Source organism: Oculina patagonica, chromosome 1 (genome assembly GCF_052425735.1).
Source record: "Oculina patagonica isolate OP01 chromosome 1, crgOcupat, whole genome shotgun sequence".
NCBI classification, from domain to species: Eukaryota; Metazoa; Cnidaria; class Anthozoa; order Scleractinia; family Oculinidae; genus Oculina; species Oculina patagonica.
In genome coordinates, this window is record NC_135758.1 from 16545961 (window position 1) to 16560417 (window position 14457).

Below are 14457 nucleotides of genomic sequence, written 5' to 3' on the forward strand. Positions count from 1 at the left end.
AAAAAATAGCCAACAAAAGAATACTTAATGGATAAATAAGAACGTATTAGAAAATATATCACGCAAAGCGGGAATACGAAATACTTCTAAAAATTGTAAATATGGTATTTTCTTAGTAGAGATTAAAATGGAGCAAGAAGAAAAGTCGGTTTGATAGGGATGACCACTGAAAGCGGTTAAAAAATAATTATTGTAACTAATCATGATAGCGAAACAGAACCACTCGATAGATCAAATAATAAACATTTTATTTATTACAAAATACTATTTTTATAACAACTTTTCTTAATTTGGTGATCAAGGGAAATTTTGTTCTATATTAATAGGGTGGAACTGCTGGGGTTTTCCACCTTCATATACTTTTGTGGTTGTATCTACAATTGCTTCTTGATTTCACATATACTAGAAATACAGTAGACTCGGTTGATAAAGTGATAGGGGAAAGAGATCGAATTTAAAACATTTGTAAGCATTGCAGTGATCAAGGTATTTCCGTGGCATTTGTTCTGTTAATTCAGTTTTCAAACTCGCCCGGCAAATTTGTCTACTTTATAATTATTTCTCTTATGTACAAGTAATTTTCCAGTAAATTAACTACTTTCAAGAAACAAATAAACTTCTAAAATTCTACACTTAGCTACCGATTTGCAGCAGAGAAGGTGAGGACATGCAAAATTTTAAGCCAGCTTAAAAAACTGTAACACCAGCTTATCAGTGTTGCTTTACTAAAAGCCGTTTTGAAACATGATGTGAACATGCCCAGATAACTCGTAAGCATATCCTCAACTTGCGCTATGGTTTGGTTTAGTTACGCGGGTTTCTCAAGTGACATAATCAATACACACAGAAAAACCATACATTTGTATCGAACAAATGGCAAAACAAGACCAAGAAACTTAATTGAAGATCACTCTGTCAAAGCTACCGTCTACGGAAAACGAACAGACCGACATTAAATTTTTTTTCTGGGCTAAAACACTTTCAAACAGCAAACACTTGATTTCTTTGATACACACAGCTTTGTCAGAAAGCAGAAACGAAGTAAGAGAAAATCGATATTCACTTGTGTCGTTAAACGAGTTCTTAAGCTCAAGTGTTCACAACAGTTAGGAGGCTGAAATAGTTTTATCGGAATGCCTGATAAAAGATTTTAGTACGGACACATTATTCACCTGTCATGAAGTATTGCACGGCTTGGGCAAGACTGCCTGTTTGTTTTAGTATTCATGCATATTGTTACTGTTGTCTAAGCTTTCAAAATAAATCATACGGAATTTGCCAACGATAAATTAAAAAATACAATCAACAATTCACCTTAAAAAGCTATTAATAAATATAAAAATAAACATCTTCAAAAATCTAACATTATTCTTGTTGCAAACGAAAAGGTGCAAGATAGGCATCAGCTGGAAAGAAACCATTTTACTGCATTGGCTTTGCATCTTACTAGTTAAAACTTGACATGTTAGCTGTTAACCAATCACATGCAGTACTGATAGCAAACGGAAGTCACGTGAGCAAATTGAGTTGACTGCTGATTGGCTTGCCATTTTTCTTGTTTATCACTGATTGGCCGAGAGCTCATCAAAGTTCATCATACTTTGGTTGCCGTTTCGCTGTTGCGGGTGAGGTGATGTCAATTCACACCAGTTTCTCTGTTCTGTTTGTTAAGCTGCAGTTTTCTTGAAGAAACTGTTGTTCTCGCTGCCGTAAAGTTTCTGAAGCAGCGACGAGTTTTTTCAGCCCCGGCTGAAATGAACAACATTAAAAATTCACATTAATGGCTGCTTGTAGATGAATTTGCTTAGCTTTAAGTGCATGCGCTACCCCCTACACAAAATCAGACTTTTAATAAGAGAAACATTTAAAATATAAAGTACTTGCTAGCCCTTTAAGTAACAAAATAACTTGACAAGACCATAGTCGCGAATGTCGCCATAATGGTTTTAAGGTAACTTCTCCACGAAGAACAAGACAAAGTCAGGCGTGTAGGTCATAAGAATACAGGAAATGATCAACAACGGGAAATTGCCTTTGTCTATTTCAAATTCCCTTAAGTACTGTCAGAAATATACGGAGACGAATCGCATAGCCCAGAAGAATCGTCGAATTCTGATTGGATATCGATGTCAAGCGTGGCATTGGGACTTGAGCACTTTTACTTTTGGTAATCATAAATTGAAATATGATATTCTCTTTTTTGTGCTTTAGAATTAATTATCAATATTACATGTGCCATAAAACAGTTTTTTCAGGAGCTTTTTTTAGATTGAAGAAGCCGCTTTCGCCTTCAAGTGCAAGAGCGTATTGAGATTGTTACAAAGACAATTTTGTTAAGCGAGACGGCTATACGATTAAACAAAAAATTCTCGCCCGACGAGAAAATCTACGTTAAATTTCACTTTGAAATTTTTACGTGGAATTTCTTCGTTGGGTAATGAATTTTCCTATTATATCTAAGGACAACAGTACGGAGTAACCTGTGACTGGCTCAGCTGTTGAAGCTCTGACTTGTACACCCAACAAATATCGTGAAGAGCGGCAAGATCACGTGACGGATCTGACGACACTTGTTCGGTGCTTGGCGGGATTTGCGTCACGTTCTGGAAAATAAAACCCTGATATGAACAGGACTGTTTGGGACAGAAACATGAAGTGGACAATAGAAGAACTAGACTCAGTTCTGTCAGTGGTGAAAAATGTTACCAATACAGGCAGTGCAGCCGACATTGCGCTTTGTGAGCATCTCGATAACGCGAGTGACATAAATTTTTTTCACAACACGATCCGTCTAAAAACTTGCTCGCGGTGGTGCTCTCTCTTCCTCCACGCAATACTTACAGTAAACTGTGGCTATTATACAGACTCCTCCTATTACACACGCCCCGTGTGTTTGTACATCTCAAATAAGTAATAAAGTAACGAACTTTGACTTACCGACAACTCATCCAAAAACGATATCATTTTTTCTTTGTTCTTTAAAATGAATGGATTTACTGGAGTCATAAATGATTCCTGTTACAAACGAGACAAAGACAATCCATTAATATTTACGCATTTATATAGCGCAAAAATCATCAAGTCCATGGCGCTTTAACGATTGAAGAAAGGCGAAACAAACTCTGGGAACAAAATACAGAAACTGAGAGTTGTTACGTACCTTGGCTCCAAATTCAACTAAGTTTGCCAGGTTTTGAAGGCACTTGGCCACAAGTGTGAGAGTTCGGGCGGCACATGAGGACGGAGATTCTAATAAGAAAATACATGCATCAACAATCAATTAACGATAACCCGATTCCCGATACCGTGATTTTTATACATGTTAACAATAACTTTGCTCCACCCGGTAATCTAGCACCTTCTCCGAGGTACAAGTGCGCCCTCCGGGGGTAATTTATCCGTACCCCTACAATGTCCACTTGTTTGTCGGAAAAGTCGTTTGTTCAATTGGAAACAAGCCGTGCAATTCACTATTTGACTCAAAACGTGCAAGGCACGAGAGAGGGGTTGTTAGGTTATTCTAAAAACTGAACATCGAAATATCCCAGGCTTGATAACTGCGACATCCTTCATACAACCTTCACGGGAATGAAGATAAACTATTAAAGGGACAGTCAACAGTGGCAGGGAGCAAAACTAGTCAGGTTAGTCAAGCAATCTCAGACAAAAGGTAAGAAACCAGTTGGAGGCATGAAGAATCGATCACGTTTTAAGAATAACAGGTTCTACAAATAAAGGTATACCGACAGAACGCGAGGATGACAAAAAAGAAAACGTATAAACTTACCTGACATCATGTTGCATGTTTTTGGATTCATTATCGCTGGACAAATTAACCGCAGAAAAAGGAAACCACTGAAACATAAAAAGAAGGCAATGAACCGCGAGTTGAATAATTGAAACATTATTTCAGTAGATTAAGAGCAGTCCCTGTTTTCCCTTAGTTCGTAGCGCGAGAAGGAAAAAAAACGAAAGAAAAAACATGGCCGTGCGAAAACTGTGGAGTCTCTCTTTTTTCCCTTTGTTTTTCGCTTTCGCGCGACGAACTAAAGGAAAAGACGAACTCTCATAGTCTGTAATTTTAGGTTTTGAGAAAGTTTGTCGCATTCGTATTGTTCGAAGCAAAATTGACTATGTATTTCCAATCTTAAGATAATTACGTATAATTAAGGTAATGCTTATCCTTTTAATAATCACGTGTTGGAATTCCTCCAATTTTAGCCTTCCCGCCCCTCACCCGAAGATGTTTTTAGGGGCCATGGCTTCGGTTCGGTTTCATTATAATCCTCTTGCCTTTTATAAATGTGAAGTTTTTAATTGTATAAGAATGTTATTTTTTCTTATTAGAAAATATCCTTAATAGAGTTAAAATAACCCATAAAAGTTTTCGCATGTTTCTATGAAGTTAATATAAAACACAACTTTTGAAAAAGCGTACACTTTTGAGAGCAAGAAAAACAGCTGAATACACTCGCTTTTCCTACTTTATTTCGTTTTCAACATGGAAAGTTTTCTAAATACACCTTGTCAGAGGATAATTAGGAGATTAGAGAATAATTTTTATCACACGATTCACTTCAATGATTTTCCAACTTCCTTAGCAACTGTCTCGGAATCTACACGTGCTTACGATCAAGCAGATATTCAAATTAGTAGTCATCAGTGGAGCGTGAATTCTCGAGCAGCTGGCTTTAGCAAAGGATTGAATCAAGCTCTAAGGATCACAAAGGCTTGCAGGTAAATTGCAGCTGCTTCTATTTCCACAATTGGAAGCTTGCGTGATTTTCCCTATTCACCTGTCTGCAAAATACCTTTGTAGGTAACAGCACATTCCACAGAAGTCAAGGAATCGTTCATCAACGATCCAACATGGCGGCCAAACAACAAGAATACACAACCCTCCAAGAGGAACAAGCTGATTATCCACACCTGCAACAAGACAGCTACCCACTACAAACACGAGATAAGCAGCCTCAACAAGCAGCTTATCAACCACCACAAGCAAGTTATCCACCTCAACAAGGAAGTTATCCACCTCAACAAGCAGGTTACCCTCCTCAACAAGCAAGTTATCCACCTCAACAAGGAAGTTATCCACCTCAACAAGGAAGTTATCCACCTCAACAAGCAAGTTATCCACCTAAGCAAGCAGGTTACCCTTCTCAGCAAGCAGGTTACCCTCCTCAACAAGCAGGTTACCCGCCTCAACAAGCAGGCTACCCTCCTCAACAAGGTTATCCACAGCCTCCGCCTCAGCGACAGGCAACAGCGACAGACATCATAGACCAGCAGCCCAGCTTGGATAATACTGTAAATGTGACGTTCGGCGAGTCTCCCGTCAGGGCGGTTTGCCCGCATTGCCGTGTTACGGTTGTCAGCACCACACATAAGGTACCGGGTTTCAAAACATGTGTGTGCTGTGTTCTTTTGGCTTGTATTGGGTGTAACGCTGGCTGCTGCCTATTTCCATTTTGCATGGATGAGTGTCTGGATGTCGTGCATGCTTGCCCGCTTTGCAGGAATAAAATCGGTGTTTACCAACAAGAACTATAGGAGAGAAACAGTGAGGAAAAACCAACTTCAAGCAACGATCGAGTCATCGAAAGATACACCTGTAACCATTCACTTAAGCTAAAATTAGGCAAGAAGGGATAGCAACACAAGTAACAGAGGCTATAATTTAATGCAGCTTACATTTCTTAGACTGATTTACAAAATATCAATAACGAAAACGAGTCGAGACAAGATAGTTAGTTCACGTTACTGACTGCCTTTCCTCTTCATTTGCGACTAGAAATATTCTGTAATGAACGAACGTGTAACAAGTCAATTAAAGACTTCCTTACAGAACATGTTTGCCGAGTCCTTGACCTTGAGCTTACCTGTTGTAGAATATTCACCAAGTAATGGTTACTTTTGTTTGCACGTGGCTGACTGAACACTAAATGTTAATGATCAATCATTCATTCCCCTCTTTACTGCGAGAGGCAAGTTGACAACCCATCGTGTCAGTGACTTAGGCAAACCCATTAAACCACAACTACACCGCTTTGAATCCAGAGATGTCAGAGATGCCTGTTTTCTTTCTAATAATAGAACGCCAGAAATAATATTTCTCTCTTTCGTTTATATGTTATACTTGTCCTTTCTAACTGCCCTGTTCTATTTTGCTTTGCGGTCTTAGCGAGGATGTTTTGTCGAGTTAAACACTTACACACTCTCCTGTTGTTTGTATGCAGTTTTTGCTTTTAGCAAAACCGGCAGAGCGCGCATTTTTTTTAGTTATTATTTAAAACTGAAATCGAGAACTTTTGGAGGTTTAAAAACCTGCTGGCCTGAATACACTCAATATCGTCCGTTGTTATAAAACATGGACTTATACTTATTACAGTGGAATAAATGACGACGGCATCGAATCCATAATATCTCACCACAGTAAACAACACGTCATTATCAGCAGATATTCAAATTGCTAACCTTATCAGTGTAGCGTGAAGTCTCAAGCAACTGGCTTTGTTAAGGTTTGAATCAAGGCTTGCAGTTAAATTGCAGCTGCTTCTCTTTCTAATGCTTCAAGCTTGATTTTTCTGTATATACGTCAGCAAAATATTTTTATACATTTTTACAGCAGACAAGGAAACGTTCATCAAAGATCAACATGGCAGCTAAACCACCACCATACACAACCCTCCAAAAGGAACAAGCTGATTATCAACTGCTACAACAAGACAGCTACCCACTACAAACACAACCTCGACTAACTGGATATCCACCTGAACAAGCAAGTTATCCACCTCAACAAGCAAGTTATCCACCTGAACAAGCAAGTTATCCACCCGAACAGGTCGGACACGATCGACCACAACGTAACACGCAGCCGCAATTATCTACGACAATCACCAATCGACAGCAGCAGCCCAGTATTATGAACACAGCCTGTCTGATGGATGGATGGGCGTCTGTCACCACCGTTTGTCCTTTTTGACGAGTCGTTATTGAGACCGATATACGTTACTTACCAGGTATCGTAGCGTGCCTTTGTTGCCTGTTATGTTGGCGTACTTGTGCCCTTTGCAACAAAAATTATCTTAACGTCATTCATTCTTGTCCAAATTGCAAGAAGGAAATTGGGGTTTACGAGAGCTCATGTTAGTGAAAAACGATCGTGATCGGTCACAAATTTTGAATTTTAGAACTGTAGATGTGATGCGAGAACAGAAACTATATTCTCGTCAATACACTTAGCATATCAGTTGTGGGCATACCAAACATCAATGGAGATGAAAGACGTGCAAAGCACTACGCAACCTGTCTGTATGCAGCGTAGTGATATTCGTATCTCCGTACGCATGGTGTGTTTTTACCGAGTAGATTAAAAAACCACGGAAGGTCAGATAATTTACTTCATGTCGATTACTTGAGTTTATAGTTTAAATAAGGGATAAACATTTTTACGATGAACAATATTTTCTATAGTTTGTGCAGTGTTTAGCTATTAGCACTATGCTATATTGGAAAGTAATTCGTCCCGTATAGTGGTTCAGTTTGCGGGTATCGTTAGTTACTGGCAGCAAAATGTATTATAGTGGCAGTTTTACTACTCCTGTATTTCGCTGTTATATTAACTAATCACCGATAAAAGAATCCTAATACTCACCTGACAACGCGGCTTTTAACTATTTCATTGTCCGACCATCTATCTTTTACATTTTGCTGCAGACAGCAAAATAGATAACGTAATGTTCTGCAACGATTAGAACGGTTATTGAGTAATACTACAAATTGATATGTAAAGGTTACGGATAGATATAATCGCAAAAGACAAGCTTAGCTAACGTTGTATTAAAATGTACATAAATAAATAAATAAATAAATAAATAAATAAATAAGAAATTACCCACTTAGATCAACTGCATTTTGTGACTTTTGCATTGACTTTGACTGAGACATCCAACATCAAAAGATGTCAACAATCAATTCTTTTTACAATATCACTGTCACGAACTAAGGTGAACAGGATATATAACGAAAAACCATTAACCACTTCAAATTCACGGCTGAGAACTAACAATACAAGAAATATATCGCAGTCAAGGCTATGTCCTGCATGCAATACACAAGTTTCAAGAAATTGCTGCCAATGGCACAAAAGTGCAAAACAGGATAGGCCGCTACGAAAGGAAGCACGGATCAATCAGTACTGGTAACAGTCAAAAAGAAATTTTGTCGCTGTGTCAACGAGGACGACTTTTCACTCGCTTGCGCCAGTAAAGCCTATTCACTTCCAAAAGCCAAAAATACAGGCAACATGACTTGCAACAAGTGAAATATCTGTAACGTGGAAAGAACACTGAACAGACGGGTAGGGCAGCGTCATTACGTTAGAAGGCATTTGCTTTACCTTGGACAGTTGTCAGGAGAGTTAACAATAGCATCAACTCCTTCAAATAAGAACTCTAGCAGCTGTTTAAGGTTCACTACAGTGTCTGCACCCTTCTCTAGCTTAGCTGGATTTAACTGCAAGGAAATAACAATTGCAGAGAAAGAGATACTAAAACCGTGTTCTTCAAACAAAAAAGTTAACACTCAGGACAGAGTGGAGAGATCTGGTTTGGGTTTGAAAATTCTTTAGCAAGTAACTCGTGCAAAATGTACTAATGCGGAATATAAACAAGAAGTTGTCTTTCCCCGCCTTTTTCACTAGTGATAAAATAAACACAAAACATCTTGTATTCACGGCATAGTGTTATAAAAGAGTACTAAAAACAGCCAGGCATCATACCTCACAAGACTGTTTACAATCCAGAATTTTTGCGACGACATCACCGATAGATTTCTGTAGATAGGGAATGGCGACCATTTTCATATACTGGTCCATAAGGGTAGTGGTAAGTGAAGTTCCTCGAAACAACGTGGATACTTCTTCTGCAATCAAGATAGACACAAGAGCGGTGTTAACAAACTGCAAAAGTCAACAGCGAAATGGACGTATAAAAGCCACATCAAGACTCCACGATTGTTACAATAAAGGTAACAAAACGGTTATGTTCCGCTTTGACATTTTTATTCGACAAAAACATTATAACCCATATACCTTGCTTCTCTATTTCTAACGAGTTCATGGTTTTTAGAAGGAAAATTTCTTCTCTTTCATGACGAAAGATTTTTAGCAGAGTTGATGCCAGGGTTACTCGATCCTTGCACACTTGACCCAGGCTCTTTACAGCTTGTAAATCTTTGTCCAAAATAATCTATAAGAAATTGTACAACATTAACAATAACCATTTCAAAGTCAACATAACGTAAAACCATCTCAGTCCAGCTATTTAATTTTGTACTCTCGTTCAAAACAGTCGTCTCCTCTGGTTGGTTACTCGAGAGTAAGCGACCAGAGCAGGCTGATGAGTTTAAAAAAACAAAAACACAATTGAAAACATCTATTCGCGATCTTTAAGCGGTGTAAATTGCTCATTTTTACCAAAATGTTTACTCTTGGCACAATAGCTTTGTGGTTTTGCTCAAGTCCACCTGATTCTAGATCTCTACATCACATTTTACTTTGTAATAAGTGTCATTCGGCTGCTGAAAACATGCAACAAGTTCTCAGTAACGTTTCCCTAGCTTCACTTGAACTCAATACGTACCTCTTTTAGCGAACTATATTCTTCAACAGGCATAATGATTTCGTGCTGCAAAACATAATAGAAATTCGTATTCTTGTCAAAAGACTTTTGGATACAAAACAAGAAGCTCTTAGAGCTTAAAACTGCGCTGGTCACGTGACCACCCTAAGGGAGCCATGGCGGGGGAGTGAAAAAAAGATAACTAAAAAATATTGAACAACTTGAAGTGAAATGGGGAAAAAATAAAATAAATAAATAAATAAATAAATAATTCCACATCCTGACAGTGGAAAAAAGCCTTTGCCATAAAAGTTGACCCCCCCCCCCCCCTTACCCTAACCCGCCTCAAACAAATTATGGTCGCCCTAAAAAAAACACCCGCTTTCGAAACAAACCCCGAATATTGATTTCATTACGTCTGGCGTCTGGCTTCACGCCAGGAACGTAAGTATCCGTGAGAATTTCGATAGTATTCTCTCTTTGCACAGAATAATCTCGTTCCCAGATCTCGTGGGCGAAGCAGAAGGCGAGATCTGGTCAAATCCGATTTGCACCACGTGATTGCCTGTCAGGAATGTGGCAGGCGAGTCAATTGCGCATGCCCTAGACAATTCTAAGAAAATGGCAATCAAATAAATATGCAATCCTCAACCAAATGAATAACGAATGCTTTACCATTCTCGTCTTTCCTGGAATAATATCTAGCAGAGTATTTTACTAAAGAATTAAGCAGAAGGCAATCATGAAAGCTTTAGGTCGGGTAAAAATATTTATTTGATTTAAAAAAAATTGTTCATTTGGCGGCGAGACAAGTCTAGATTTTATGCAAATTAGATCCGGTCACGTAATCAAACATAAATATTCTTACGGCGGATTCTCTGTTTTTAAACATCGTTATTCGTCAGAAATAGCTTTATAATGCTACAAACAACTAAAACGAAATCTTCTTGTCTTTTGAGGCCGACTGTAAACAACGAAACGTCTCAAAAACGAATATATTATGATTGCGTGCATGATCTATAATTTGCATAAAAAACAGACATTGAATTCCCTTGGGGCCGCATCGCACGTTCAAATTTTAGCGCTGTGACAGCCATGCTTTGAAACAGCCAATCAAAAAAATTGAATTTTCTTACTTGGCCAGATCTCGCCTTCCGGCTTGTTGCCCCTCTTTCTGTATTACAATAGGCGGTTGTTAAAATGTAGCGAGTGACAAACATGATGATAAAAAAAGACACCTTGTGTGACATTTCATGGTTGACTAGTTCCAGACGCGATTAATTATTTTTCTTTTATGCAAATTCTGGCCGAATTCCCACGCGTGGACGCTGAAGCCGTTTTTAGCACAGAGGGTATTCCCCAAGCCTACCAAATGACGTAAGCGGTACAAGTCAGGGCATGTTTGTGAAGGGAATTTTTCTTCATATCTTTAAAATCCTTTCAATAACATAAAATAGGGAAATACTTTGCAATAAATTTGTTTAGTAAAGACCAAAGGATTCGCAAAGATTTGAAAGGTAGCTGATTAATAGCTTTGAAAAATTACGTGACTCGAGGTCTAGCCGATAGAAAGTGAAACTTGTCATGTCAGCACATTCTTTTCCACCAACGTAATGGTATCTATTCACAGATTCTGGCCCGCTGAATTACATTTCTCTTTGAAAGCGTGGAAATTTAGTATTTTTCATGAGTCAAAGGCTTCAAATTCGAATATTTCACACTAAACATTCTTTGTAAAGACAAAGAATAACCATTTGTTTCCATTTGTTACTGATTTATAGCTTCTAAACATCGCGTGACATAACCTCGACCGAGTGGAGGTCTGCGTCTGGTCACCGACAAAACTAAAAAAAAAAATAATAATAATAATAATAAACCCCGTGCAGAGCAAGAACTGCGCAGCGCAGTTAATAATTTCCCAAAACTTTCATTTCTAATTCACTTCAGGTCATTTTGTAGAGAGACTTATATTAGGATGCCACACATTTACTTGTTAAGTGTAGCTGTCATTTGTCTTCTTACCGTGAATTTACTTCTGACGCGAATGCTACCGACCTCCATTTTGGCGTGAGAGGGAGGAAGAACTGGATACCACTCATCTAAAACATTTCCTTTTGGTAAACGGTTTAATGGAACCATTGCATTTCCTGTTAAGATAAAACAACAGTTTGTTTGAGATGTAAATACCTTTTAGATTTAACCAGCTGACGTTAACGAGTGTTAGGCCTTCGTCAGAGAAAGCAAGTTGCTTGCTTTTACAACCAATCTTTCAATTTGAAAACGAGTGTGCTTACAAGAAAAGGGTTTAAACTTCTTTTTTGATATCTTTTTCCATTTTTTTTTTCTTTGAGTCTCCTTCATTGGTCCTTTTATTAAACAACAATCACACACTCAGCTAAGAATAAAAACTAAAGAACATTCATGAATTATCGACAGAAAGTCGAACTGGTTGACATACAAATATACATTTACACATACCAACTAGAACATCTTTGGAGCGTTTGTTGCGGTTGTAAAGATCAATTGAGTAATATGATACATCGGAGGGCAGATCACTACAAGATAAAATATTCAACTTATTACACGCTGGTATCCCTGTACATCTGAACGTTATATTTTGCTGTATTTTGAAGTCGGTAAAACGTAAAACAAAAAAGTAATTAATGCGGGCGGCGTCAGGCCTTACATAACCTAATTAGCAGTATTAATTAGGCAAAGCAAACTAATTACTTAGATCAGTAAGTTCTGCATACGAATACTTTTGTTTCTAACGAAAAGTAAAAAAATTTCGATAGAGTATAATGAAACAATCGATTAGATGGAACTGAAAACGAACGACAAAATGAGAATAACAAGGCATTGCACTCTGACAAATTTGAACACGCACATATTGACTAGGTATTCGTGCGTAATACCCAATTTAGTCAATTCACTCTCTATAGCCAGGTAGTTTCACGAATGGCCAGCTTTATTTTATTAGAATTTCTATTAACTGTCTACACCAAATAAACCGAAACTGAATGAATCTTATTACTATTCCAAATAATTCCACGGACGCGCGACAAACGCTGCCGAACTTAATTTCAATTTCTATTCAAAGCTGCACTAGTCTCTTACTTGAATTTAAACTCCTCGTTCCAAATGGGCGAGGATCCTTCCTGCGTCTTCGTTCGGCAAGTTTTGACTTCATTCAAGGAAATCATGCAGTAAGGATGTGAAACTTTGTTGGAGCTCAGTTTGTGCGCCTCGACAACAATCACTTCCAAACTCCTGAGCTGTTTTACATCGCGCTCGCCAAGGTTCGTGTTGACTGGTTTGCCACAAAACTTTTTGATGGCCTCCATCCATTCCTAAAATACAGAACAAAATTAATCCTGTCTTTACAATATGGCCCACAAGGGAAAAAGTACATGAAAAATCTAAATACTGTGTTACAATTGACGATAAAAGCATAAAATATCAGACATGTGAAGGCCTGAGTCTAATATGTCCCCCGGTGGGGCAAGTGCGTTAAAAAATTCCTTCGGACCAATAGCTCCAGAGAAATGTTTTATCACATTACTGATAGTTACCGCCACGAAAAAAAAGACCAATCAAATTAAAAACCAATTACAGAGACTACCATAGCGTAACATTCGACCTTCTGATCTTCAACTTCTTCGGAAATATTTAGCATAGAAATGAACTTGCGGCAAATTAACAAACTTCTTACATTGGCGAGATCCTGTGTGTCGGCACAAAGGTAGAACATCCGGGACTCATTGAAAGCTCGTACCACGACTTGAAAACAGTTTGGCCTTGAAGAGAAGAAGAAAAAAAAGAGGGAAAAAAATCCCTCACTTGTAAATTCATCAATAAAATATGCTGTCATTTCAGTTTATGACCTAAAGGAGTGTAGACCATGGAAAATGTGATTAAGTTACTTTTACAGTAATACTGATCAAAAATTAACCGGTGAAATTAGAGTCACAGTGCGAAATATCTTATTTATTTCAACTTAAAGAACGAGTTCTTCGTCGTTATCTTTTGCTCCAAATGTGAAAAATAATGAACATTTCGCATCTCTCCCGTGTCTTAATATTAGAAAAGACGTCACTATTCCACACAGAAGAAAAACGGTTTTGCGTTACGATGCGTTACTCCATGATATACACTCTCACTGACAATAGCTGTAGACCAGTACGTGTGTGACAATTCTTATAGCTGTAAAATTAAAAGATATTGCTGTAATTATAAAAATAGTATTATTAAAGGTGTGTATAATCAATCAAGTTAGAGTCACGGTTAGAGAACAAGAACTAAAGTTGACTTTTAATTTACTGTGCAGAGTTTCCAGTCCGATTTGAACACACCTTAGAAAAAAACATGGAATAAAAAATTAAAATTAGAAGCAAGTACTCTTGTTGAGCATCTTACCTGCCGAAAAAACTTTGATGGACCTCGTAAACCATAGAGAAGCTAAGATCCATCATACCTTTCGGTTTAGTTCTCTGAGGATAAGAAAAAGAGATTAAGAGAGGCTTGGCTAAGTAATGTCTGTCAAAGTGTTGCTAAGCAACTGAATGTGACAAAAAACATAACAAATCATGATAAACCTGCAGTGCTCATGATACTTCTCAATGAACAACAGAAAGCGGAAACGACTCAAAGACTAAATCAAAAATTGTAACGACACTTGTTCATTTGCCGACTCTTTTACAAACAAATAAAAGCAATTGTAAAATGCCCTGTTGACAGCCGACCTGCAAAGAAAGATACGCACTTTGAGCTTGATGAAGTTTTTTCTTATTCTATCTACAAATATATTTCAATTTGAAGTAAAAATGTAACTTAC

The 14457-nt window shown here is 37.9% G+C and overlaps 3 protein-coding genes across 6 annotated transcripts in view; 2 read left to right on the plus strand and 1 right to left on the minus strand.

The window, feature by feature from the left end:
- Nucleotides 1-231: 231 nt before the first annotated feature.
- Nucleotides 232-14457, minus strand: part of LOC144659093 (ras GTPase-activating protein 1-like) — a 31462-nt gene continuing 17236 nt past the window's right edge. Inside the window, exons 11-25 of the mRNA XM_078519567.1 lie at nt 14040-14113; nt 13336-13420; nt 12741-12973; nt 12102-12178; nt 11646-11770; nt 9645-9689; nt 9095-9251; nt 8783-8925; nt 8402-8517; nt 7658-7744; nt 3788-3855; nt 3161-3249; nt 2938-3015; nt 2481-2603; nt 232-1749 (exon numbers count right to left, since the gene is read on the minus strand). Of these exons, the coding sequence (XP_078375693.1) occupies nt 1642-1749; nt 2481-2603; nt 2938-3015; nt 3161-3249; nt 3788-3855; nt 7658-7744; nt 8402-8517; nt 8783-8925; nt 9095-9251; nt 9645-9689; nt 11646-11770; nt 12102-12178; nt 12741-12973; nt 13336-13420; nt 14040-14113 (1608 nt within the window). The 3' untranslated portion in view covers nt 232-1641. The remainder of the gene's footprint in view (nt 1750-2480; nt 2604-2937; nt 3016-3160; nt 3250-3787; nt 3856-7657; nt 7745-8401; nt 8518-8782; nt 8926-9094; nt 9252-9644; nt 9690-11645; nt 11771-12101; nt 12179-12740; nt 12974-13335; nt 13421-14039; nt 14114-14457) is intronic.
- LOC144658954 (lipopolysaccharide-induced tumor necrosis factor-alpha factor homolog) lies at nt 4870-5850 on the plus strand. 4 transcript variants are annotated; one of them, XM_078519471.1, is made up of 2 exons: nt 4870-5131; nt 5174-5850. In XM_078519471.1, exons 1-2 carry the CDS (start codon nt 4870-4872, stop codon nt 5551-5553), a joined length of 642 nt encoding a protein of 213 aa, XP_078375597.1. In that variant the 3' UTR covers nt 5554-5850. The 4 variants fall into 4 exon arrangements, with proteins under 4 accessions (XP_078375597.1, XP_078375615.1, XP_078375619.1 ...); XM_078519489.1 differs by having other exon boundaries at nt 4870-5089; XM_078519493.1 differs by having other exon boundaries at nt 4870-5047.
- On the plus strand, nt 6647-7456 carry LOC144658972 (uncharacterized). The gene has a single exon (XM_078519498.1). It carries the CDS (start codon nt 6659-6661, stop codon nt 6983-6985), a length of 327 nt encoding a protein of 108 aa, XP_078375624.1. The 5' UTR covers nt 6647-6658; the 3' UTR covers nt 6986-7456.